Genomic DNA, 25226 nt, shown 5'->3' on the forward strand with positions numbered 1-25226 from the left:
TAAGCGGGGACCCAGTCATATTAAGGAATTGAAAAGAAGCCTAAGCTAGTGATCAGTCTGGGTTAAACTTTTGGATTCTTCAGCAGAGTTATTTTAGTGACATAAGCATGAATCTGTGGTTATAACTGTCAGATGCTCCATCAGTCAGGCATCTGCTGGTTAGGACCGTCGATGGGTGAAACCTTTCTCAGAATCCATCTGAGTCCTGTACTTTGCTATTTGAATAAGAGAATGAAAGCAATACGTTGCACGTGGTACTTTGGCATGCTCTCTATGCCATATGACAGGCATTGTAATACCACCGCTCTCGGAATTGTCATGTGACGTATTAGTGCTTCTAAGGCATTTTTAAATCCCTAGAATGGTTTCTTATAAACGCAGTGCCGTATTATTTGGAATAGGACTTTCTAAAGATGACTAGTGCTCCTTGGAGTTACAGGATGTTTCATCTAAATCATGTCGTATCCAAAACTGCAAAATGCTCTCCCATTCAAAACACGGTACTCTCCATGCACCGTGTGGATGTTCTTATGCGTTTCTTCTCGGAGACTCTGGGTTTTGCACTGACGTTTGCCGTTACAGGTCAGGCGGTGTTGTGTGACGAGTGTCGAGTGCTGTATAAAAGGGAATGCTACACAGCAGCTTGCTTATCATAGAAGAGTTGAGTAAAGGGCCACTGGGCAGTTGGAGACCTCCACAGTTCTGCCTTCTCTGATTCTCCGTTTCATTTTACTCTATCCTGATTGTGTGTAGTTGTTGCTGTTGGGCCAACTTCCCATTGTGCTGAATGAACTCTTAGCCCCTCCCCTCCCTTGTGTGTGTCCATGTGTGTAAACTGGTCGTTTATACTACGGAGATTCCCCTACTCCCTCATCTTTTCAACTAATAGTGATTTTTATCATAATTCTCACGATTAGGAGATGGATCAACAAAATTCCCTCCTGTTATCTACATGGCCCTGAAGCCAAGCAAAGATTTGACAATTGCATAGAAATGATCAATTCACATATATAATAGCATAATTAAAAGGTTTTTTTGTTTGTTTGTTTTTGTTGTTAATTTTAAGAAAGGTATAGCAAGAGAACGCAGCAAGGGTTATTTGGTACCCATAGGAACTTTGTCAACAGTTGGAGGAACCTGGAAGTCTTTTGGTTGGAACAAATCAGAAAAGCCTTTAAGACTGTAGAGCTGGAGGAGCCTGTGATACCCTCAGTGTCTCCGAGATCCAGGAAGCCCTCTGTGGGCTGTGCAGATGCTTATGTAGCCATTCCAGGCCAGAGACCAAGTGATGCTTAGCAAGATGCTTTCAGAATTCCCTTGAACACATTGGACTTAACTGTGCCTATAGAAGATAGCTCTTATGGAGTTCTGGCTAGGTTTATGTCTTTAATATGGATCCCCCAGTAAGCCTTCTGGGGCAAGTGGGGATCTGGGAAAGAATATAAGTTGATGGCTATGTATCTGGTTATGACCAAACTGCCAAGTAAAATACATTTTCCTCCCTAGAAGAATGTCGCTATAAGGACCCAGAAAGCTACATTTACTGTAAGCCTCTCAGACTCCTTGAGTTCTGTGCCAGAACATGGTGGCTGGGGAGAGCTGGCTCCCTGGCCCACCCCTCCCTCCTCATCCCACCTCTGGCTCTATCCTGGTCCCTCATGCCCATGTATGAAAGTTTCTGCTGCCTACACACCAAGTCACCCAGCATTCCTGGCAAACAGCTATTCCTTGGACAGCCCTGGATATAAAGATGCATATCTGATGGGGAATGAGCCTGGAGAAGCGGCCAGTGCCGGGCTCGGAGGCAGGCTGGGGCAACGTGAGCAGAGAATTCCCTTGCCCCTCTACCTGGGGCATGGTCTAGGGGAAAGCTGTAGGCTCTGGAAGGGCACAGGCTCTGGACGGGCACGTCCCTCTGACCCCACTGACTCCAGGTCAGATGATAGCAAGGCCCCCAAAAGTCTCCTCCCCCCATGGATTTGTGTAGTGATGCAGAGGTCTACTGGCATTTCAGGATTCAGCTCAGGCTTCTCGATGCCTCTACTGACCTCCGTCTTGTCACTCAGTAGCACCGATCACTCCTGCTTGTACTCATTGTGCTTTCTGTATATTTTTGTCATTGTCCCTTTAGATAGCACTTTATCCGTGTTTTTTAATAGCAGTCTGCGGGAATGGCCTCTAATGGTATCGTTGGATTAGGGTACAGTATGGCTACCAATGCTCGTTGTAACACTGGCTCGGTAAGAAAAGGCAGGTCAGATGAGTGATCCTTTTTTTAAAAGTTTCCTTTGAAAACAGTAAAAGAAAAAAGGGCTTAGTTGCTTCAAGAGGTAACCTTCACCTATTGGTAACCCCTTCTTTTCTAGTAAATCTCTATTTCAGATATGTATCTGCTAAGTCTTTCAAGATGTTTAAATCTGCCATAAAATATATTATTGGTTTTATCGTAATCCAGTGAGAAAGAGAGGGCTGTGTACAAAACATGATATAAAGCCTTAAGGAATGAACACTAAATTGTTGGCTTTGGAAATTTCTAGAACTTTGCTAAATACGCTGAAAAGCTTTGTGGAAGCAAACACAGCATGGCAGCCTCCAGTATTTCAGAAACCTTCTCCTGCCCTTTGCCTCCCTACCTCGCAAGTCATTTTCTTGGCACTCCCTCGAGTAAGCGGGGACCCAGTCATATTAAGGAATTGAAAAGAAGCCTAAGCTAGTGATCAGTCTGGGTTAAACTTTTGGATTCTTCAGCAGAGTTATTTTAGTGACATAAGCATGAATCTGTGGTTATAACTGTCAGATGCTCCATCAGTCAGGCATCTGCTGGTTAGGACCGTCGATGGGTGAAACCTTTCTCAGAATCCATCTGAGTCCTGTACTTTGCTATTTGAATAAGAGAATGAAAGCAATACGTTGCACGTGGTACTTTGGCATGCTCTCTATGCCATATGACAGGCATTGTAATACCACCGCTCTCGGAATTGTCATGTGACGTATTAGTGCTTCTAAGGCATTTTTAAATCCCTAGAATGGTTTCTTATAAACGCAGTGCCGTATTATTTGGAATAGGACTTTCTAAAGATGACTAGTGCTCCTTGGAGTTACAGGATGTTTCATCTAAATCATGTCGTATCCAAAACTGCAAAATGCTCTCCCATTCAAAACACGGTACTCTCCATGCACCGTGCGGATGTTCTTATGCGTTTCTTCTCGGAGACTCTGGGTTTTGCACTGACGTTTGCCGTTACAGGTCAGGCGGTGTTGTGTGACAAGTGTCGAGTGCTGTATAAAAGGGAATGCTACACAGCAGCTTGCTTATCATAGAAGAGTTGAGTAAAGGGCCACTGGGCAGTTGGAGACCTCCACAGTTCTGCCTTCTCTGATTCTCCGTTTCATTTTACTCTATCCTGATTGTGTGTAGTTGTTGCTGTTGGGCCAACTTCCCATCGTGCTGAATGAACTCTTAGCCCCTCCCCTCCCTTGTGTGTGTCCATGTGTGTAAACTGGTCGTTTATACTACGGAGATTCCCCTACTCCCTCATCTTTTCAACTAATAGTGATTTTTATCATAATTCTCACGATTAGGAGATGGATCAACAAAATTCCCTCCTGTTATCTACATGGCCCTGAAGCCAAGCAAAGATTTGACAATTGCATAGAAATGATCAATTCACATATATAATAGCATAATTAAAAGGTTTTTTTGTTTGTTTTTGTTGTTAATTTTAAGAAAGGTATAGCAAGAGAACGCAGCAAGGGTTATTTGGTACCCATAGGAACTTTGTCAACAGTTGGAGGAACCTGGAAGTCTTTTGGTTGGAACAAATCAGAAAAGCCTTTAAGACTGTAGAGCTGGAGGAGCCTGTGATACCCTCAGTGTCTCCGAGATCCAGGAAGCCCTCTGTGGGCTGTGCAGATGCTTATGTAGCCATTCCAGGCCAGAGACCAAGTGATGCTTAGCAAGATGCTTTCAGAATTCCCTTGAACACATTGGACTTAACTGTGCCTATAGAAGATAGCTCTTATGGAGTTCTGGCTAGGTTTATGTCTTTAATATGGATCCCCCAGTAAGCCTTCTGGGGCAAGTGGGGATCTGGGAAAGAATATAAGTTGATGGCTATGTATCTGGTTATAACCAAACTGCCAAGTAAAATACATTTTCCTCCCTAGAAGAATGTCGCTATAAGGACCCAGAAAGCTACATTTACTGTAAGCCTCTCAGACTCCTTGAGTTCTGTGCCAGAACATGGTGGCTGGGGAGAGCTGGCTCCCTGGCCCACCCCTCCCTCCTCATCCCACCTCTGGCTCTATCCTGGTCCCTCATGCCCATGTATGAAAGTTTCTGCTGCCTACACACCAAGTCACCCAGCATTCCTGGCAAACAGCTATTCCTTGGACAGCCCTGGATATAAAGATGCATATCTGATGGGGAATGAGCCTGGAGAAGCGGCCAGTGCCGGGCTCGGAGGCAGGCTGGGGCAACGTGAGCAGAGAATTCCCTTGCCCCTCTACCTGGGGCATGGTCTAGGGGAAAGCTGTAGGCTCTGGAAGGGCACAGGCTCTGGACGGGCACGTCCCTCTGACCCCATTGACTCCAGGTCAGATGATAGCAAGGCCCCCAAAAGTCTCCTCCCCCCATGGATTTGTGTAGTGTACGTCATGTATACACCGTTAGTCATCAAAGGTCTTTTCGACAGAGTGACTAATTCCCACATCTCATTAAGTTAGCTGAAATGACACTGGCTGTGCCATCTCAGCCCCCGTGTTGCATCCTTGCTAAGAGAATCCTTATAACTAAACTACAGATGCAGATAATAACAGATAAATACACTGACTTTACATGGCAGCTTTGCTGTGTCCTCACCTTGGCTGTACCCATCTATTCATCATCGGTTGATTTACCGTTAGAGCCAGCTTTGGTGGCGGGACATTTGGAGAGTAGTTTTAATGCCCTTCTTTTAGAGGTTTAGTTTTGGGGAAGTTTTCTTTTTCCTAAATAGAGCGGTCTATTTAAGCTGGTTTATCTCCTAGCAGTGGCGCCCAGAGGCAGCGGAGTGTGGCCGGCAGGAGGGGCCCCGGTGAGCCAGGACTGGCCAGGCTGCCCTTGTAACCACCTTCCTTTCCAGCCACTTGAGCCCACCCCACCCCAGGAGCTGGTTTGCAGCCATCAGCCTGGTAGTCGAGCCAGAGCTTAGAGCAGCAAGAACAGCCCTCACGTATGGTATTTTAATCTCTCGACTTCCATGTTTCCTTTAGCCTTTCTTCCAAAGAACTGTCGTTGCCAGCCACCCCACCTCCTAACACCAGAAGGAGGGTTCGGCTACTTGCCCGCGGGTGATGGAGCTCATGCATGTTTCCGTGCTTTTTAGTAAAAGCAGACTCTAAGGAGGTGGCATGGACGTGGGGCCCTGACGGCGCTGTGACACATTTTGTCTCAGCCCAAGAGGCCTGCACATCTGGGAGCCTGAGCCATCTCCAAGGCTGCTGCTCTGCTTGTGTTGGGGGCAGTGTAGCATAGCACTTAAGAGCACGCGGTCAGGCGCCAGATTCCTGCATTCGAAACGAGGCTCTAGGACTCCCTACCGAGACCCTGGACGGGTTCAAAGCCCTTTCTGCCTCCACTGCTCACCTGACACGTGTACATCGGTATCTACCCACTCACATGTTACATGCAGAGCACTGAGGACAATGCCTGGCACCTCGTAAATGGGCAATGACTGAATATTATCTCTTGGGAAGGGCATTCCTAAGATGTAAGGGTTCAAATGGATTGGCAGGTATTTTTAGCAGCGCTGGAAAGGCAGGGTTCCTCCTTTGTCATTACTTCCTTGATCTTAGTGCATCTTATGAAGATGACTTATGCCTTGTTCTTGGCTCCAGCGGTGCACCAGGGTATTGTCCACAATACCAGTCCCTTGGTGCCACCATCAGGCCAGCCCAGTGCTGCATATCACTGGGGATGAGACTCTCCTGTGAGCAGCTTCTGTGAAGGTTGGTGGCGGTCCATTTATAAGATTTATAAGATTGCAGTGCAGAATCTGGGAATGTTTCCTTATTGCGTGGTGGGAGATGCTTTCATATTTCTGCCCTCGGTCAGTCTGACTTCTCAATAGCAAGTGGCTGTCTCTTGGTTTACTTAGTGGGTCTCATCACTTCGACATGACACCACCACCAGATTCCATATCAGCATCTTTATAGTCGTTGCCCACCATCTGTCTCCATCCATACAGCAAGATGTGTGTAGACCCTGCACTAAAGAGACAAAACGTACAGTATCATGTCTTCCCTCCCTCTGACTCACTGTGGTGTCAGAAAACCTCCAGCAGGGGGCAGCACTCCTCTGAAACTCACCTGGGCCTGGAAAATTGGCATTTAACTGCGAAGAAAAACCAATGCAGCAGTAATGTACTAACCTGATGAGGGACACGGGGACGCAGTGTGGTAGGTAACAAACTTTCTTTCAGTCACAGAAGATCTTATTAGACGGAATGCCGAGCACAACGACTGTGTGATTTTTTCCCTGGAGGAGCTCTCCTTGCATCAGCAAGAAATAGAAAGACTAGAGCACATCGACAGATGGTGCCGGCACTTGAAAATCCTCTACCTTCAAAACAATCTCATTGGGAAAATCGGTAAGTTTTCAGGACTTCGTTCTCATGATCTCATGGACGTTTTGAATGGGAGAACTTTAGGAAAGGCAGCGTTATTCTTACAGGAAGTGGTGGCCGAGAAAGGATTGCATGGGGAAACAGACACAGCCTCTCAGCAGCTGTGTGTGGAGCGTGCCTGAACCTTTCCGTGTGTGGTCCTTGCTCCTGAGGTCTCAGTCAAGGACTTGGGAAGAGCAGAAAGGCGGGGGCCACCTTAGTTGACTTGCTCGTCTGTAGCCTGGTTTTTAAAAATTTGAAAAGGAGGACGTAATCCTGACATTTGTCATGGTTTTACATCACTCTGGGAAACCGGAAGGATTTTGTAGGAATTGAGCACATCCTTGTCAAGTCACTGTGGTCGCCAGTTCTGCCAGGCGTGTTGAGAACGTGTACGTGCAAGGCATTGTCCTCAGCATCAGGTGTTGAGGGGCTTCCACAAGTATACCCTGTTTACTGCTCTAGCTTGGAATGAAACGAGAGGTAAATATAGGAGTCAGGTGGATAAAGATCAAAATATCAGCATTTTAGTTGGCAAAACTCATTGGAGAATGTGGTTTAGACTTGCAGCCAAGTGGGCTTCGTACTACTGCCCCCAGAATTAAGCCTGTTTGCCCAGTCACGTGCCGAAGTGGACAACCACAGGCTCCTCTACCCATGGGCGGGGGGGGCCCTGCTTTATGGCAGCAGCAGGAGGAGCCTGCGTGCCCTCTGCTGGCAGGGAGATCCCAGAAGCCAGGAGAGAAGGTGGGACAGGCGTGTGCAGTTCCAGGTCCCAGTCACCCATCACATAAGTCAGTCCTTCCCACCAACCCCCCAGGGGCAGAGAGAAGGGAGGCCTGTGGAGTCACTAACGGGGGTCCTGCCACACAGAAACAGGAGGAGTGTCCCTCAACACTCAGGAAGGTGGTTAGTGGTAAGAGCAGGGGCAGGCCCGGGCGTCGGTAGACCCGGTTCGAGCCCCGCCTCTGCCACTTAGCAGCCGTGCGAAGCGAGGCGAGGCAGTGAGGTCGTGCCAGTCCTAGTCTCGCTGTCAAACAGGGATAATAACACCTAACAGAACAGCTCTTCTGCTGCTGTCATTAATATTGTCATTTACCCCACGCGCCCCAAGCCAGCCCCACTGAGGTCTGAGCAGGACGGAGAACCGAGCAGCGTTGGAGGAGCAGGGACAGGGTTGGGGCTGGCGAGGCACAAGGAGCACCAGCCCCTGCCGTTCCGCATTGAGCCCGGAGGCCAGCTTTGCACTTTCCAGGGCGATGTGCAGGCACTCTCAGCAGGGGCCTGTGGCAACGTCCGGAGACGTGCATGCGTGTGTGTGCGTGCATGCGTGTGTGTGCGTGCGTGCGAGGGCTGCTAATGGCATCCATATGCAGAGGCCAGGGATTCTGCTAGCCCTCCTGCAGTGCCCAGGAAGGCACTCACACGCAAGAAAGAGTTACCAGCCTGAAACGTTGCTGTTGCTGGCGTTGAGAAAACTTGGTGATGTGGTTGCCTCTCGCTTGGTGGATAATTCAAAATCGACTCTAAGCTTGCAAGAAGCCTGGAATTTGCATCTTTTTTTTTTTTTGAATATTTATTAGATTCCTTACATTTCACATAATCACTTTCAGCATCTTTTACTTTACCAGAAATTGGAAACTCTGCCACATTGTTCAGTAAAAGGCTGTTGCAGACAGCCAGCCACCAGCCTCCGTGTGTGGCGGCCTTAAAGAGCTGTCCTAATTGTCCTGATCTGAAAGGGTTCTCGAAATTTGAATCTCCACAGCTGGGTCCATCACAATCACTAATTAGTAGCATAGTATTTCAGGCCTTTTCAGAGCTGGGAGAAGGCTTACATTTTTGCTTCCAAAGTATTCTTAAATTAAACACCCTTTTAAATTTGAATCGGACTTCTCAGCGCTACCCACCCACAGGCTCTCAGGCATTTATTTAGCCAGCGAAACTGCTCCTCTTGGACTCGGACTTGCTCTCGTGCCCTTGAGGTGGAAGTTTGTGAAACCGGATGCCCTTCCTGAGCGTCTGCTCCATCTTGGGCGATACAGATGGGCTGCGGGGCAGGCTCTGCTTAGTGTGGGCCAGGTGTGAGCCGTGACCCTTGGAGTCCTGTGAAAGCGGGGCACAGGCCCCACCCCAGCCCTGCTGACTCAGAATCCGTCTGTGGCAGCGGGCTCCAGGAATTTGCATTTGTGCTGACTTCCCAGGAGCCTCTGGCCTGGGCAAAGCTGGGCACCCCAGAGCCACATGGGCTGGGGCTGGAGAGTCGATCCACTGCTCTGTCTTGGCAGAGGAGCTGCTTCCGGGGTACAGACTCCCTTCTTGTGGCCCAAGAGGCTCTATACATTTTTACAGGCTTTTTTTTTTTTTTCCTGACCCATTTGGCCCGTTGTCCTTGAGGAGTTAATTTAGGACTTTTGGAACATATCTTACCTCTATGTTTCTCCCAGATGACTCTTTTAGCATTTAGAGCGTTGTATACATAACAAATGTGGGAAAGGAAGAGGCATTTTATTGTGGGGCTGGCAATTTTAACAGTGATAACTTGGAGCGTTTCTGTTCGGGATGCAGACCGGGCACTCCTGTGTATCACATAGTCTTTGGCACAAAGAGCTCTACAAATCTGTCGGCTGTTGAATGCTCAGATGTTGCAGCGAGAGTCTTCATGAACATCAGTATTGCTTAGGATGATCTGATTGCTGAGAGCCACTTGAGTAATTTTTTCTAAAAACCTCATTTTAAAAAATGAGTAAACTGAAGCTTGGAAAGGAAAACTTATTCTCAGATCTATGGGAACAAATATATGATATTTTGTGAATTTTAAATGAAATGCAATGATGCTAAGGGCGATGATTATAATCATATTTGATCTTCAAAATATTCCTGACAAGTGGGTGGAAGAAGCATTATTTAAGTGGTGCTGCCCAAACAGACACCCCTCAGTAGGGTTTTTACATTCATGCCGACTTAGAAAGGAGTGTTCTTTCAAGGTCTAGTGTAATGATTTACTGCCAAGTTCTGCAGTCACACTTTCTGCCTCGACCACTTAACCTTGAACAAGTGGATTAATCTTTCACACCTTGGTATTCTCATTTGTAAAAGGGAGACAGTAATAGTTTTTACCTCATAGGGCTATCATGAGGGTTAATGACATGGTATATGCAAAATGCTTAGACAATTACGTGGCATACGATCAGTACTCAGCGACGTTAGCTATAGTGGTATTACCTGTTTGTAAAAGGCCGCATCCTGTGGTGATGCCTCGACTTGCCTATGTTTATTGTTTTGTCTACATGGGTTTTCAGAAAATAACGACAGTCCTATATCAGGATGATTTGGGCTTCAAGTAAAGGAAAACCCAACTCAATGTGGCTTTCCAGTAAGAACATCTAATGCCTTACCCAGCTGTTAGTCTAGAGATAGGGCAGGCTCTATCTCTCGGTTGGTCGATTCCTTCTCTCTGCTCCACCAGCCATGGTGGGCTTCGTCCTAGAGCTGGTTCCCTCCTGGTCGCAAGATGACTGTGAGTGTCGGTAAGGATACTACTGCCTCCCTTTTTAACATCCAGCAGGAAAAAAAAGAAAAGAAATCCCCAAGCATGGAATACAGGTCTTACCTTTCCATCTGGCCGGGAGCGTTAGTGCGCATGCCCTCTCCTGCATCACGTGTTTGCCAGGAGATTGCCGTGGGCTGGCTGGCTTAAGCCCGAGCTCCTGAGCTGTCACTAGCAAGGGATGTGGGATTGCCATGCACTGGCCCAGCTTGGTTAAGCCTAACCCCTGGATCTGTGGCTGGGTACAGACATGAGCATCACTGGCTTCCATTAGGGAGGGTTGAGGGAGAAATGGATTTTGCGTAGGTAACCAACAGTGTGTGATGTACAGGTATAGATCTGAAAAAGCAACATGGTTTTGAGAGCCATAGTTCTGAGATTCTCTTTATCATAGTCACAGTAGATTTTGTAAAAATGTCTTTTGTCTCAAAGGTTAATTACATCATTTTATATTTCAGAAAATGTCAGCAAACTCAAGGAACTTGAATATTTGAATTTAGCTTTAAACAACATTGAAAAAATTGAAAATTTGGAAGGTAAGAGTTTTTTGTTTTCTTGTGAATTAAAATTAAGTTTTAAAATTCGATTTAAACAGAATTGTTTGAACAATATATTCTCCCATTTTGTGGATTTTCTTGTCAATTTTCTTGATCGTGTCCTTTGGAGCACAATTATTTTTTTAAATAATAGCTTTTTTGAGATATAATTGACATACAAAAACCTGCATGTACTTAATGCACGCAGGTGAGTTTGGATGTGTGCACACACCTGTGAAGCCATCACCACCATCATAGACATCCATCACCTCTGTTTTCTCTCATCTCCCCCCTCGAATTTAAATACATACTTTGGTTGCACTAGATTGATCTTCTGTGCCTCCTAACCTGCATTCCTGATGTAAACCTCTTCGTCTTATTGTGCTGTGTCCTGGAAGGTTTCCTGTTTTACTTGGAGGCTTCTATTTTGTGCTATTATGTTTTTGCTGAATGTCTGGTAAAGCGTGGGGTCTTTTCATAAGCAGAGGATTTGGTTTTGGTTGATTAGGGGGCTGGTGTGAGCGCTTCTGCAGTTGTGAGGTGGCGTTTGCCCCTCCAGCCTCTTGCCTGGCTGGCAGGGCTGCTGTGGGCTCTGTGCGAGTGGGCGGGACGGCGGGCAGGCATTGCTTCAGGGAGCAGGGGCACCGAGCAGAGGCAGGCAAGCTGCTCTCTCCACCCCACTCCCATCTGCCAGGAGCTAAAATTAGGAGGATTTTACTTAGGCTATGGTAGATTTTAGCTGATTTACCCCCTAGTGTAGAAATTGGTATTCCAGTGACTATCAAAGTTACATATATTCATCATACATTTAAAATTCTCATCTTCAAAACCTGAAATGCCAAAGCCCCACACCTGTCATCGGTGCTAGAATTGAGATGACTCCCTCCACGATTGGCATTTTTCTCATCAGAAGCCGAGTCCTTGTCCGCTCCCAGCTCCCACTCCACAGCTCTGTGACCGTGTTCTCATGAGAACGAACGGAACAACAGAGTTTGCTCAGTGCCCGTGTTTTGTGGTAGTAAATTGCCAATCTGAAATGTCAAAGGAATCATTAAAAACTCTCACTCTTGATTGGCTTGTCTAGAGCGTGTTATTTTTAAGGAAGTATCCGAAAGGATGGGGAAATGTTCTATTTTTGCGGTGTGTTCTGGCCGTCCACCACTAGGGGGCGGCATCGTCACTGTTGTCTTTCTGAGCTTTAGGAATCAGGGTCCATAGTCCATCTCAGGCCCTTTACCTGGATGCGTCTTCCCTGTGTCCACCTTCCCGGTCTTGATATGGATGCACTGGGCACTGCGCAGTCTGAGGATATGTTTTGGGGGGAGGGGATAGGCGTCTTATCTGCTGGCAGATACACACTTTTTGCTTAATTTTAAAGGTTCAAGGTGAGAGAAGAGGAAGATATATTCAGCTCACCTGCTTAAGTAAATCTCAGTATAATTTAAAATATATATAAATATAAATAAAAAATATATATAAGTCGTAGTACTCCAAATATATCTTTCACATTTCATGAAATCCATCTAACATTTTTTGCCAGTGTAAAACAAGCCCACAGATATGGAAATATAAACTTAATTATATTTACATTCATGTGTAGTTTCATATTCATTCTTATAGTGGCTGAGTCCACATTTTTATAATTTAACGACTGAATTTCCAAGTATATTGATGTTTTTTTAAATAACTCCTTACTGTTTGGTGCTTGAAGTGTTTTTAATTATGTTTGCTATCCTGAACAGAACTGTTCTGAACAGCTTTGTACAAATTACCTGTTTTCAGTCGATGCATCCAAATGAAACTCTGGGCCTGGGGCAGAAACATCTCAAAGCCCATTACATGTACTGTCAGGTTGATTACTAAAGAGAATAATCGCTATCTTATAGGCTTGGCAATTTCTTTCAAAATTTTGTCTCTGTTTTTACTAATTTAATAGAAATAGAGATTTTGTTGTCCCTTTTCATTTATTCGATTGTTTTCGAAGATGTGAAGTTACTGAATTTTCCTTACCTATGTCATAGAATCTAGAATATATAAAAGTGTTTGTTTTTGTACATTTTGGATATCCGTCTTTTTAATGACTAATATATTGACTCTAGTAATTCAATACGCAACTTAAAAAGTCAAAGTGCTCCTTGTGCTTATGCGGGAAAGCAGCAGTGTTCTGTCAGGGCCCGCGGCCCCCTAAGCCCTGACCCAGAGGTGGCCGACCGCTCCCAACCCGCCTCGTTCTGCTGTGTGTTTCTAGCGGTGTGCTCAGACTGTGCTTTTTCTGCTATTTATTGATATCCTCATTTTTGGCTTCATCTGTCGACTTCTTGATGTGGAAGATGCAGGTTTTGGCCTCTCACACGGCCCCCGAGGTTCTCTATTCCCTTCTACTCACCCCGTTTATATTTTTATATCACATAATGGGGCCTCATAATGAGATATGGGATTTGGACCCATTTATGGAGACTGGTGTTTGGAATTAGCATTTGTTGGGAAGACAGGTGGCACTCATCGGTGCTGACCCACATCCAACCTCGGGCCTTTCTCCCTCCGGGCTTCCTCCAGGCCGGTCTGGCTCTCTCCAGCCTTGCCATGAATCACAGGCGGGACCAGCACTGAGCCCACCCGTCAGACAGGTGTGACTACAACTGCTTATACTTATAGACCCAAAATTGTATTCCACAGAGCTGTAGCTCGAGAACTTTAAGGTGCTCATGATGTTATTAACAAATGGCTAACATTGGACAAGAGACCTTCCAATGTACCAGTTCAAAGAGGCTTTCAGCTGGGCAGACCTGGATTCAACCATGGGTGTCACAACCTGAGTACAGCCAGCGTGGCAGCATTCTGGAAAGGCAGCCTGACATGGGGAGTCGAGCCTAGGAAAGGGAGAGAGGCGCCCTCACGCGACACCCAGGAAGAAGTATGAGAGCAAGCAGGGTGAAGAGGGAATCCACGTGGGAGGAGAACCAAAAGCAGGGTGTCAGAGCATGAGCAGAGCGAGGGCTGTCTTTGCTGTGGACATCTGCTGAGCCTGGAAGCACTAAGGCAGAGCTAGCCTATTTGGAAGAGACTGGCTTCGGATATGACTGGATGGGAGGAAAACACGGAATTCTAGAGAAGGTGGAGTCAGGTGCCAGAATCAAGAAAGGATAATGGGGAGAGAACACTATCATTTAATAAAATCGGTTCCACCATCTGTAGCCTTCGGAAATGAGAATAACTTTGCCGAAGGTTACATGGTTGCAGAGCTATGAACCAATCTGAATCAAGTTCATTTTGGTGAGCTTAATATATATCAGGAACCAAAACTCACCCTAAGTTACATAGCCGCAAAACAATGACAGAAAAGCAGTGCATAATCGGGAAGCACGTGAGAAGAGTGGAGTGTGTAGAAGTTTGAAGGAATGAGTACAGAGCAAGGTGGAGCCGGGTCGTCAGCTAGAGATGACTCTCGAGATATTGAACTTGGCAAAATCTGCCATGTCAATCCAACAAGCGTGAGCCAGTCGCAGGAAGAGACAGCCTCATGTGAACCTCGCCCACAGGGGCTTCAGTACAAACCAGGTCAGCTCTTCCTTGGTTCACAGCAAGAAACTGCAGACTCTGCTCCTGCGACAGCGAGCAGCCTCCTTTCCCTGTAGGCACATCGCATGAGAAGCCGCAGTGAGAAAAGCGCTCCTTGGGCCGCTTCTGATCCTAGCGGACAGTTACTGAACCTCTCTGGGTGGAAGGCTCTGTGCTCGGTGCTTTCCATGCCTCGTCTGCTGTTATCGTCACAGCAATCCACCGAACTGGGTACCGATACTGTTAGGATTCTATAGACGGGACGGCTGAGGCTCGTAGCTTTTCTAAGGACACAGAGCAAGGATGTGAGAGCGAGAGATGGGAATCGGTAAGCGATGCTAGGAATCGGCAGACTTAAAACATGGCAACTGCTGCTGCTTTTATGTGCCGATGCATACATTTTATTGCCAATGCGATTTTTTTTGTTTTGTTTTTTCTTTTGCTTTACACTTCTCTCAACAGGATGCGAAGAGCTGACAAAACTTGACTTGACTATAAATTTCATCGGCGAGCTGAGCAGCATTAAAAGCCTTCAGCACAACATCCACCTGAAGGAGCTGTTTCTCATGGGAAACCCATGTGCAGACTTCGATGGCTACAGGCAGTTCGTGGTGGCTACTCTTCAGCAGTTAAAGGTATGCTTGTTCCACTGATGCAGACATCTCAGTACTAAAAACCAGCTGCGGGGCTTCCCGATTTACTCACGGTATTGTCACGGAACACGTCGCTTCAGAGAATGAAATACTCCGGAGAATCAGAACCAATTCTTTGACTTACGGAGCCTTTAACATTGTTTTAATTGTTTTAACAAATCTCGGAAAAATAAATTGCATGCTTCTCTCCTTTCTCATTCGCAACACACAGAGCTTAACTTGACATATTTCTTGATGAGTTCACCTTGTTGCTTTGAGGATCATTCAGCATTTCTAATAGCAAACCAAAAGCTTAGGGATTTTGAGATGGCTACAGTTGTATGTACTTTTTTGTATTTCATAGTCTTAAACCACTGTGCTTTTGTAATTATTATTATTTTATTGTTGCTTTCTATCAACTCGTTCTCTAAGTTAGCGGTTCTCAGACTTTGGTATGTGTTGGAATCCTTGGTGGTGTTTGCTGGGCCCACCCCCAGAGTTTCTGGTTCAGTGGGTCTGACATGACACCCAAGACTTTGCGTTTCGGACAAGCTCTCAGGTGATGCTGACGCTGCTGGTCCAGGGGGCTCCTTCGAGCTCCACTACTCCCTGTGTTGGCCTCTTAGGCCACAGCTCTCCTAATCTGATATTTTTGGAACTAGGGAAAAGTATATGGTTTCTAGCATATACACCTGAGCATATTAAAGTCGTAATGTTAATTTTCACACGATTCCAAGAGTTCCTGGCCTGCACAAGGCCCCACGCTTCTGCGAGAATGCCCGGATGCCTCGGCTTCCTGCAGGCATTTTCTTCAATCCTCAGAGGACACCGGCTTTCAGACTGCTGGGTTCCGTGTAGTTGAAATTTCTGGGATAATAGGATGCATTTCTTCCCATGTAAATTTCTGTAAGAGAATGAGTGCCTCAGTAATCGAACGTAGAATGTACATTTAGAATAAATGATCAATTAGTTCAAACATAATCCAGGTTGATCATCAATGAGCAATGACTTCCTTAGAAAACGAACTGACGGGAACCAGAATATCACGGAAACGGGCCCTGTGGTGCAGCGGCCCTGCAGATGTGAGGGGCCACACCCTCTGTTTGGAGCTCACCTACCTGGCAAGCGACTCAGGTGGGATTCGCACCTGACAGCGCCCCGTGCACACCGTGCCACTCCCACTGCTCCTCTCCGGCTTGATGTGCAACCTCCAGAATGAGTTTTTTAAGGCAGTGATACTGTTAGTAGACGACTAATTCAGCTCTTCCTTGAGGCAGCCGCCTCTCTTTGAAAAATAGCATTCATAAACGTGTTTACTATTGTTTAAAAATAGGTCGATAAACTTTAGACTCTTAATTGCCATTTTATTGAAAGCTTGTGACCTACTTGAAACAAATCATGTTAACAGATGTGTTATTTTCCTGAAGCTGCCGTAACAAAATACCAACAATTGGGTGGCTTAAACCCTAGAGGTTTATTGTCTCATTGTTCTGGAGCCTGTAAAGGTCAAGATCAAGGCATCAGTCAGCAGGGTTGGTTCCTTCTGAGGGCTGTGAGGAGACTGTTCCATGCTCCTCGCCCAGCGTCTGGTCGTCGCTGGCCATGTCTGATGTCCCTTGGAATGCAGAAGCATCCCTTCTCTCTCTGCCTTTACCTTCACACGGCGTTCCCCTGTGTCTCTGTCTCTTCCCATGGCATTCTTTTTATAAGGACACCAGTCATATTGGATTAGGAGCCCACTCTACTCTTAATCACATCTGCAAAGTCCCTTTTGCCATATAAGGTAATATTCACGGGAATCAGAGCACATCCATTCTTGGGAGGAGGGGCGTTTTTCCGCCTATGACACCTTTCTAAACGCCTCACCTCTTTTTGTAGAATGAGGCTGGGTAATAAATAGGTATCTTTAAATTGGTAGTTTTAAACTTCAGATTTTATATTGATTTTTTTATTTGAATATTTCAATTTCAAAAATCACTATAAAAATACCAATGTAAACAGTGACCATAACAATTAATAATACAGAAGGTTAGAACGTGGGTTTATATGTATTAGAGCCCAGTTCTGTGTCGTGGACAAGGCCCTTCCTTATAGAGAGCGTGTGGCAAGGGTCATAGTTATACTTTAGAGCTATGGTTTGACTTGGGGCATTCAATCCTTGGTCTAGTGAGTAGTTATAAAATTAGTGTATTTGGAGAGCTTGTCATTCATTAATGATTAGTTTCAACAGAGGACCTACTTATTATTATCAGTAAAGACAGCTTTCAAACTGTTGATTGTATGAAATAAACATTGACTTAGATCAAAGTTTCTGCTGTTTCCCGTTAAGTATGTGACTTTTAATTCCATATCATTTTGGTGCATTAGTTATTATTTCTAAGTTTGAAATATTCCAATCAAAGTCAATGTGGTGCAGATTCAAATCGCAATTTCGAATAATTGTTCTGTACTGGTTGTTTTTTATCGAAGTGGTTGGATGGTAAAGAAATAGAACGTTCAGAAAGGATTCAGGCATTACAGAACTTTCCAGTAATTGAACAACAAATCAGAGAGCAGGAGAAAGCTTACTTCCTCAAACGAGCCAAAGACAAGGAAGAAGCTCAGCGGAAGCTGCAGGAAGAGCATGAAAAAGAAGCCGAGGAAAGTCACCCAGGCTCTGGTGGACGTTGGTACGTGGGAACACAGACATTGCCGTTACTCTGTATGTACATCATTAGAGTTCACTTTTGAGTTAACTTCTGTGCAAAGCAGCAAACTGCTCTTTTCCTAAGGTGTTCACAGTAGCATTTCTATCCCACACCATTAATTGGGAGACTATATTAGTATGTGAATTTGGGGGGAAGATGGTGAGTGCTCCACTATCAGTGACAATTCTGCGAGGCTTTCTTCCCTTAGAAACTAAAATGTCTTTGTAAGCTTGCCATTTTAATTTGCATCCAAACTTATCCTCCGACAAAATTCTCTCTCAAAGATGCACCGTAAAGATGAATTAACAGGTGTACACTTTGATTTGTAAAGTGGGAATATTTTAGAAACGTTAAATGCAAGTCACATAATTATAAATTGAATACTTTTGATTGCATCATAAAATGCGCTGTTTTGTGAATTATATAATGAATATATTTTTAATGTGATTAATAAGCCTCTAATGGGTATTTTTTACAAACATGATTTTTTTATGCTTGTTTAAGTGAATTGCATCTATAGTCAGTTCATTTGATTTCATTTGATTTCAAAGTAAAAGCTTTAAATATTTTGATAACAGCATCTCTTAAACTCAAGAAAATCATATTATAAAATTTTCAGACAAACATAAATGTTAAAAAAAGTAAATAGGCATCTATAGCTCCACCATCCAGATTTAATAAATGTCAATAGTTTGCATTGTTGGTTTTGGATCTTCTACAAAATAAGAAATAAAATATCGTTGGGAGGGCGGAAGCCCCTGAGTGGCCTTCACCGTCCGCTTCTCCTCTCGTCCCCAGCAGCGTCTGCCATCCTACAGTTCGTATGCATTTCGTATACGTTGATCCCATTCGTATTTTTTAACATATTTACTATGTCATATGCCTCCTGGATAAGAGTAGTTTGTTGCATTTTTCTTTTTTAAGCATGAATGATTATCTTTCATGCTAAGAAACGGCTCTGCTTTTCGTTCAGCATTGTGTTTTTGAGATTTACGCATGTGAACACGTAGAGCACTAGTTCATTCGTTCTAACCGTGGAATCTATGGGACGACTAAATCACAATGTATCACAGAGGTGATAGTCACAGTGTCTAACAGCTAGTGATTCATCGGCCCTGATCGGAGCGCGCACCGGCTCCAGCCACCCGCGTGGCCCTCCTGGCGGCTGCCAGCTGAACGTCCACCCCAGCGTAGCCATCCCTCCTCGCGTGGCCGTTTAGGTTTCTTTCCTTCGTCCATGTTTTCAGACAAAGTTGCACGTGTGTCCTTGTGCAGGTGTAAAATTTCTCTAGAGTATTCAGTAGCGACATGGCCACATTATCAGTTAGGAACATCTTTTCAGCTTTATATGCATTAATTACCCAATTATTTTCTAAAGTATATTAATTTATACTCATGTATCAACAGTATAGGAGAGAACTGTATAATATGATATTTTAAAACGTTGGCCAGTCAAGTTGGCTGTTAAATAGCACCTGATGTTGAATTTGTGTTTCTAGAATTACTAGTGAGTTTGAATATCTTCTTATGTTTATTGGCTGTTCAAATTTCTTCTGTTTTGGTTCTCCTCACGTCTTCTGCCTATTTAAGTGAGTTGTACATTTTTTCTTATTGACTTATTGTTCTTTTATGTTCTGGATGAAAATTCTTTTGTAGTTAGTTACTTGCTTTGCAAATATCTACTTCCAGTCATGACTCGTCTTTAATTTTAAAAAGTGCTTCTATTTTATAGAATTAAGAAATATCTATGTAGTTAAACTTAGCTTTGTACTCTTTGGTGCTGTTTATGAACATTTTCATTACTCCAGTGTCATATTTATCTATCTGGAACTAACTTTTGACTACAGTGTAGGCGTGGGGTACTAGTCATTTCTCACATGGATAACTAATGGTCTCTGCACCATTTATTAAGGTGGTGTGGTTCTCCCACTGACCTATAATGCCACCCTTACCATATGGCCTCTACTTGTGTGTTCATGGGTACATTTCTGGGTTCCCTAGACCAGGAGTCTGCCAACCCCTGGGATGCAGACTGGTACTGATGCATGGCCTGTTAAGAACTGGGCCGCACAGCAGGAGGTAAGAGGTAGGCAAAGGAGCAAAGCTTCATCTGTATTTGCAGCTGCTCCCCAGCTCCAGCATCACCGCCTCAGCTCCAGCTCGGATCATCAGGCATCAGATTTTCACAGGCGCACCGGTCCCTGGTGCCTAAAAGATTGGGCACCACTACCCTAGATTGCTCCATGGAGCACCTCCACATGGTTTTAATTCCTATAGATTTATGGTAAATCTTGCTAATTGGTAGGAGATATTCTCAATATGCAAAATTATCTTGACTCTTCTTAGTTTTTCACTTTTCTGTAAGAATTTTAAAATCTGCCATTCAAATTCCCCTCAAATCCCCAGTGTAATTTTGATTGAAATTGCATTTAATTTATATGTTAATTATGGGAAAGTTAACATCTTCATGACATTGGTTCTTTCCTTGCTGAACTATTTATAAATAGCTCTGTCTATTTAGTTAGGCCTTCTGAGCCCTTCAGGAAGGTTTTGTCATTTTCTCTATAAAAGTCCCACAACATGTTTTATTAGTTTTATTTATAAATATCTTGTAGAATGGGATTTTAAAAATAGACTTGTAATTAGTTCTTTCTGATGTATTAAGGAGACAAATGATTTCTATACACTGATATTAAGCAATCTTGCTGAACTTTTTAAAAAGATTCAATAGTTAACCTGTACATTATCTTTACTAGGTAGGAAAACATTTTTTTATAAACAGCAACTTTAAATTTTTTCTCTAATTCTTCTACCTCTGCTTTATATTTCCCTTATGGTGCTTGCTAAGACCTTCAGTATGGAATAGCATCAGTAAGAACAGATATACGTGTGTGTGTGTGTGTACACACACACACACACACACACACACACACACACACAAGATATATATATCTTGTTCCTGACTTTAAAAAGAATGTTTCCAGTTTTTCATCATTAAATATAATGTTTGTTGTGGGTTTCGGTAGAGTTAAGTAAGTTTCTTTTTATTCCTACTTGATCAAGAGCTTTTATCATCACAGATACTGGATTTTTATTAAATGCTTTTTTGAATCTATTGAGATAATCATGTTTTTCTGTTAATGTGTAAAATCATATTAATAGATTTTCCAGTATTAAACCATTCTTGAATTTCTAGAATAAACTCACTTTGTCCATGTGATATATTTTTGTTCATATGCAATATTTTTGCCTATATGATATATTTTCAATGCATTGCTACATTCATTTTGCTAATATTTTAAAATAATATTTAACCTAGTTTATAAATGAGTTTATACTATATTATCTTTTTTTATTGTATTTTTTCCTAGTGTTTCACATCAGTTATAATAGGCACATGAAATGCGTCGGGGATCACTCCCTATCTCTGGTTTAGAAAAGTTTCCAAGCATTCAGAAAGATCTGTTCCTTGCATTTTAGTAGAAGCAGGCAGGTGGGTTCCTTACAGAGCCTGCTTCCTCCCCACCCAGGACTGACTGTCCCTCAGCCATCACCCTGCTTTCACTCCAGTTAGCCTATGAAATAGTGAAATAGTGAATTACTGACGTAGTTGGCGAGGAGCAAGCGGCTGCTATTCTGCTGCAGGAAGAAACACCAGAGAGGTTTAGGGACTCAAGAAGGGGAGCTGGACGTTTCATCTCTTGACTGGACAGAGCCTGCTTCCAGCCTGGAGAATGAAAAGATGGAATGTGGCCTAGAATAGCCTACAAGCAGAAGGGTCAGGAAGGGGGCATCAGTGGAAGCAGCTGACATGTCAGGCATTTGGCATGGTAAGGCTTTGCGAATATCTCATAGGCCAAGGACATGTGGTAGAAGGAGCTGCACTTGAGCTGTCTTGAATGAACGCCACCAAAGCGTGTGCCGGCAATAAGAGACTATGGGGTAGATTGTCAAAGGCAGAAGCTGAGGGATTATCACAGATGACAAGCCAGGTAGTGCGTGGATCACTCTGGCAGGGAACAGTATACTTGGAAGGCTCTCGTTGAGGGCCAACAAGAACCAACAATTGTGCTCACAGGAGAAAGCCAGAAACTGGGCATCAGCCCCAGAGAGGGTACCAACAGCCAAGGTTTAATAGCATCATCTTCACAGGAATTGTTTGCCTGTTTCTCCCCATCCATTCTCCCAGGCCCAAATTTCTGAAGTCAGAAAGAACCTGAAGAGGCCCAGTGAGATGGGGTGCAGCGGGGACGAGTAGCCCATATGGATTTTTTCATTTAATATCATTATGCAACAGAGTATATTTTCTAGAACAAGGTCAGGGGAAAGAGGCCGTTCCCAGTGTTTCCCATTTGAATGATGTCATTTTCTCTGTGCTAGAATAGAATCTCCTAAAGGAACTGTCGTCTGTCTTGAAGAGGGTTGTATCTCTGGTGCCTGGCACACAGAAGATGCTCGATAAATCTTTCTCGAATCTATGTGGAACAAATGTTGCATATCTCACATAATACCCATTTGAAGCTGTATAGAGACATCATTTAATTCTCTTACAATCCACAAAACATAAATAAAAAAAAGAATAGAGGACTGTTACCATATAAAGCTAAAACACCAGAAGTCATCCAAGAAAAATGGAGTAGATAGAGACCATACCACGGGGGATTTCATATGCCCCACTAGGGAATTTTGGAGTTAGAGAATCATAAAAGAACCTGGTATTAATATGATTTAATTTTCCTGTTAGAACAATCCTCCAGGAGCAGTGCAGAGAGTGGGATTGAGGGATGCAGGACTGGAGATGGAGGTATTGCTAAGTCTCAGTGGTCCCTGAGTTCGTCTGATCGTCAGTACCTCCTGCAAAATATTGTAAAACACAGATTCCTGGGCCTTACCCCAGATCTGCTGAATAGACACTCTGGTGGGAGCCCAGGAATCTCTACTTTTTATAAAGCTCCCCAGGTGACTCACATCAGCCAGGTCTGTGATCCCTTAGATCTGAGTACTGCGGTAGTCCTGGTGATAGACAAGAGCCTGTCCCAATGCTATGGCTGTCATTTCCTCCAGCTTGGCTCAGATAAGCTCTGTATTAGGCACATTTTGTCAAGGTAAGAAGATAACGTAAGAAAAATATGTAAGACATTTAAGGAGCAGCGTTAAGGATGCATCTCAAACATCCATCATTGGTCCTACATGCTCTGTGTCTCTCTGTTCTTTCCTAGCTCATCTTCTCTAGAGAATCATGAGTACCTCCGGGCACCAGAGATGCAAGATGGGGAACAAAACAAAAAGAAACTGGCTGACGGCGAAGATGACCTGGAATTCTGGAATAAGCCCTCTTTGTTTACTCCTGAATCTAGACTGGAAACTCTTAGACATGTGGAAAAACAACGGAAAGACCAAGAAAAATTAAGGTATTTCATTTTCTTCCCTGTCATTGAGAATGAGGTCACACTTTCTCATGGACTCAGTTTTTACGGTTGCATATTGTTTTCTTCATTATCTGTGTCAAGCTTTGTTAGCCATCACGCATGAACTTTGAGTTCAGCTTTGTGTTGAATTGTATCCACTAACATTTATTCATATCAAACTACCTTCTTTAGAATATCACGAGTTATGGCATTTGGGGTAGGGTTTTGTTTGTACATCTTTAGTTTTGTAACCACTTTAAATGAGTTGAGCAATGGCATGGCCTGGGTTAGAGATGCTGGTTGTCAGGGTACCAAGAAAAAGGCCACTGGGTGAGATGAATGAGTCCCTTTGCCTCTTTTAACTTCCAGAATTAACAATTAGAAATTAGTTTTCTAGTCATTATCTTTTCCTAATACAACTCTCTTGAACATTTAACAGTATGCTTTCACATTCGGATTATTTGGATAAAATGTGACGATTCGTTAGAGGCTGGAATGCTTAAGCTATTATTTTCGGAGCAGCTTTTTTAAAGATAGGCTCTGTGTCATTCCATTCCGTGTCATTGCTTAAGTCTAGTATGTCAAATGTATCACTTATGCGAATACTTATAATTCACGAGCTCCGGAATGTGATCAGTTAGTTCTGAAATACAGTAACTCGTGGCAATGACACAGGTGAAAAACAGTCTCTCTCCCTGTGGTTATCAACCAAGAAAAGAACTGAAAAGAGCAGAAAAACAATTGGAAATCTCTGCCGCTTCTATAAAATTTTCTTTATTAATTAGCTAGATAGGGAGGTACAGAATTGAGAATCAAATTTTATCTAAAATGCTCATTTATAAAATTCGGTGATTTGTACACTGAGAGGCCACTCAGTGCTTTGGGAACAGCATTGGAATAACATCAGAAAATGTGGACTCACGTTGTGACTCTGCTGTTGACTCTGTGTGATGCTGGCAAGCACCTAACTTCTCTGTTTTCTCACCTGTTAAACAGGGGCTAGCACACCTGCCCTATCCAATGCACTGTACTGTTGGGAGAATCAGGTGGGCCATAAATGCAGAAGTGCTTTGCAGGCTCAAGAACGCTTTGAAATGGAAATTGTACATGTTTATATGATATGTACTATATTTCTGATGTATACACAAACACATAAGTACACATATTTATATATGTGTACACGTATAGGCATATATAAATTACATTATATTGAGCCTGAAATCAGGATAAACTTTCTTTCTCTGATGACAGCCTAAAATAGTACGGCTGGCTGACTTGGATGAAAGTCCACTCACTCTGTCCAGTGCACTGCGGTCTACCCAGCCAGCGGGGCACTGCGATGTTCGCCTCTTCTGATGCCCCTTCATTGTCCCAGCTCACGGAGAAGAACGTAGTTCATGGAAACATTAACTTACTGGACCTGGGGGCCCAGGTTAGGGTGCAGAAAAGTATGAATAAATCTATATTTTACAGTAAAGTTAACTGTCATAAAATCTATATTAAAAGAATAGAAATCCAAGGCAAAGAATTGCCTACAATTCCATCCTCTAAACAAATTTATTCATTCGATCTTCTAGAGCTTATCTGTAGATGCCTATTTAAGTTTTATATACTTTTTTAAATATGTAGAACTTACATTCTACGTTTTTCTTTCATGTTATTCCATGAATCTTTTCCTCTTTGCTCTATTTCTTTTCCAACTATTCCTATCCCTTCGATGTGATGGGTGTTAACTGGCTTGAGTCGATCCCTCCACAGTTTTCTGTACCGTCTACAAGCCTATGAATCATTTCTTCAAATGCAGGATATGGGCTCTTAAAAGAAAAACAAAAACGGACTTAGATTTTATATACTCGTTCTCACTAAATACATTATCCGCAATTTTCTATCACTTTTTAGATTGGTAAGTAAAGCACTAACACACTTTTGAATAGCTGCAGAATATGCCACCACACGAATATGCCACAGTTGATCCAGTCATTCCTCCATTGGTGGGAATCCGTGACAGTTCCGGGGTTTTGTCACTGCAGAGAATGCTGTGACAGCCATCCTCGTACGTAGGTCTTTATGTACTGGTATTTTTATTTCTACAGAATAGATTCTACTTGGCATTTTTAGCATTGTAATTTTAACTAAAGCAGAAGCTATATACACGAATGAAGACTTCACAGCAATCTGAATAAATCATGCATAAAATAGACCTATTGAAAT

General features: G+C 43.6%; 1 protein-coding gene across 1 annotated transcript in view; it reads left to right on the forward strand.

The window, feature by feature from the left end:
- The first annotated feature begins 2171 nt into the window (after window positions 1-2171).
- The window catches only part of LRRC6 (leucine rich repeat containing 6), a 60151-nt gene continuing 37096 nt past the window's right edge, over window positions 2172-25226 (forward strand). Inside the window, exons 1-7 of the mRNA XM_011373826.1 lie at window positions 2172-2240; window positions 2538-2664; window positions 6462-6629; window positions 10653-10730; window positions 14751-14923; window positions 17390-17613; window positions 22827-23018. Of these exons, the coding sequence (XP_011372128.1) occupies window positions 2172-2240; window positions 2538-2664; window positions 6462-6629; window positions 10653-10730; window positions 14751-14923; window positions 17390-17613; window positions 22827-23018 (1031 nt within the window). The remainder of the gene's footprint in view (window positions 2241-2537; window positions 2665-6461; window positions 6630-10652; window positions 10731-14750; window positions 14924-17389; window positions 17614-22826; window positions 23019-25226) is intronic.

The sequence above is a fragment of the Pteropus vampyrus genome, unplaced genomic scaffold (assembly GCF_000151845.1).
Source record: "Pteropus vampyrus isolate Shadow unplaced genomic scaffold, Pvam_2.0 Scaffold232, whole genome shotgun sequence".
Classification (NCBI taxonomy): Eukaryota; Metazoa; Chordata; class Mammalia; order Chiroptera; family Pteropodidae; genus Pteropus; species Pteropus vampyrus.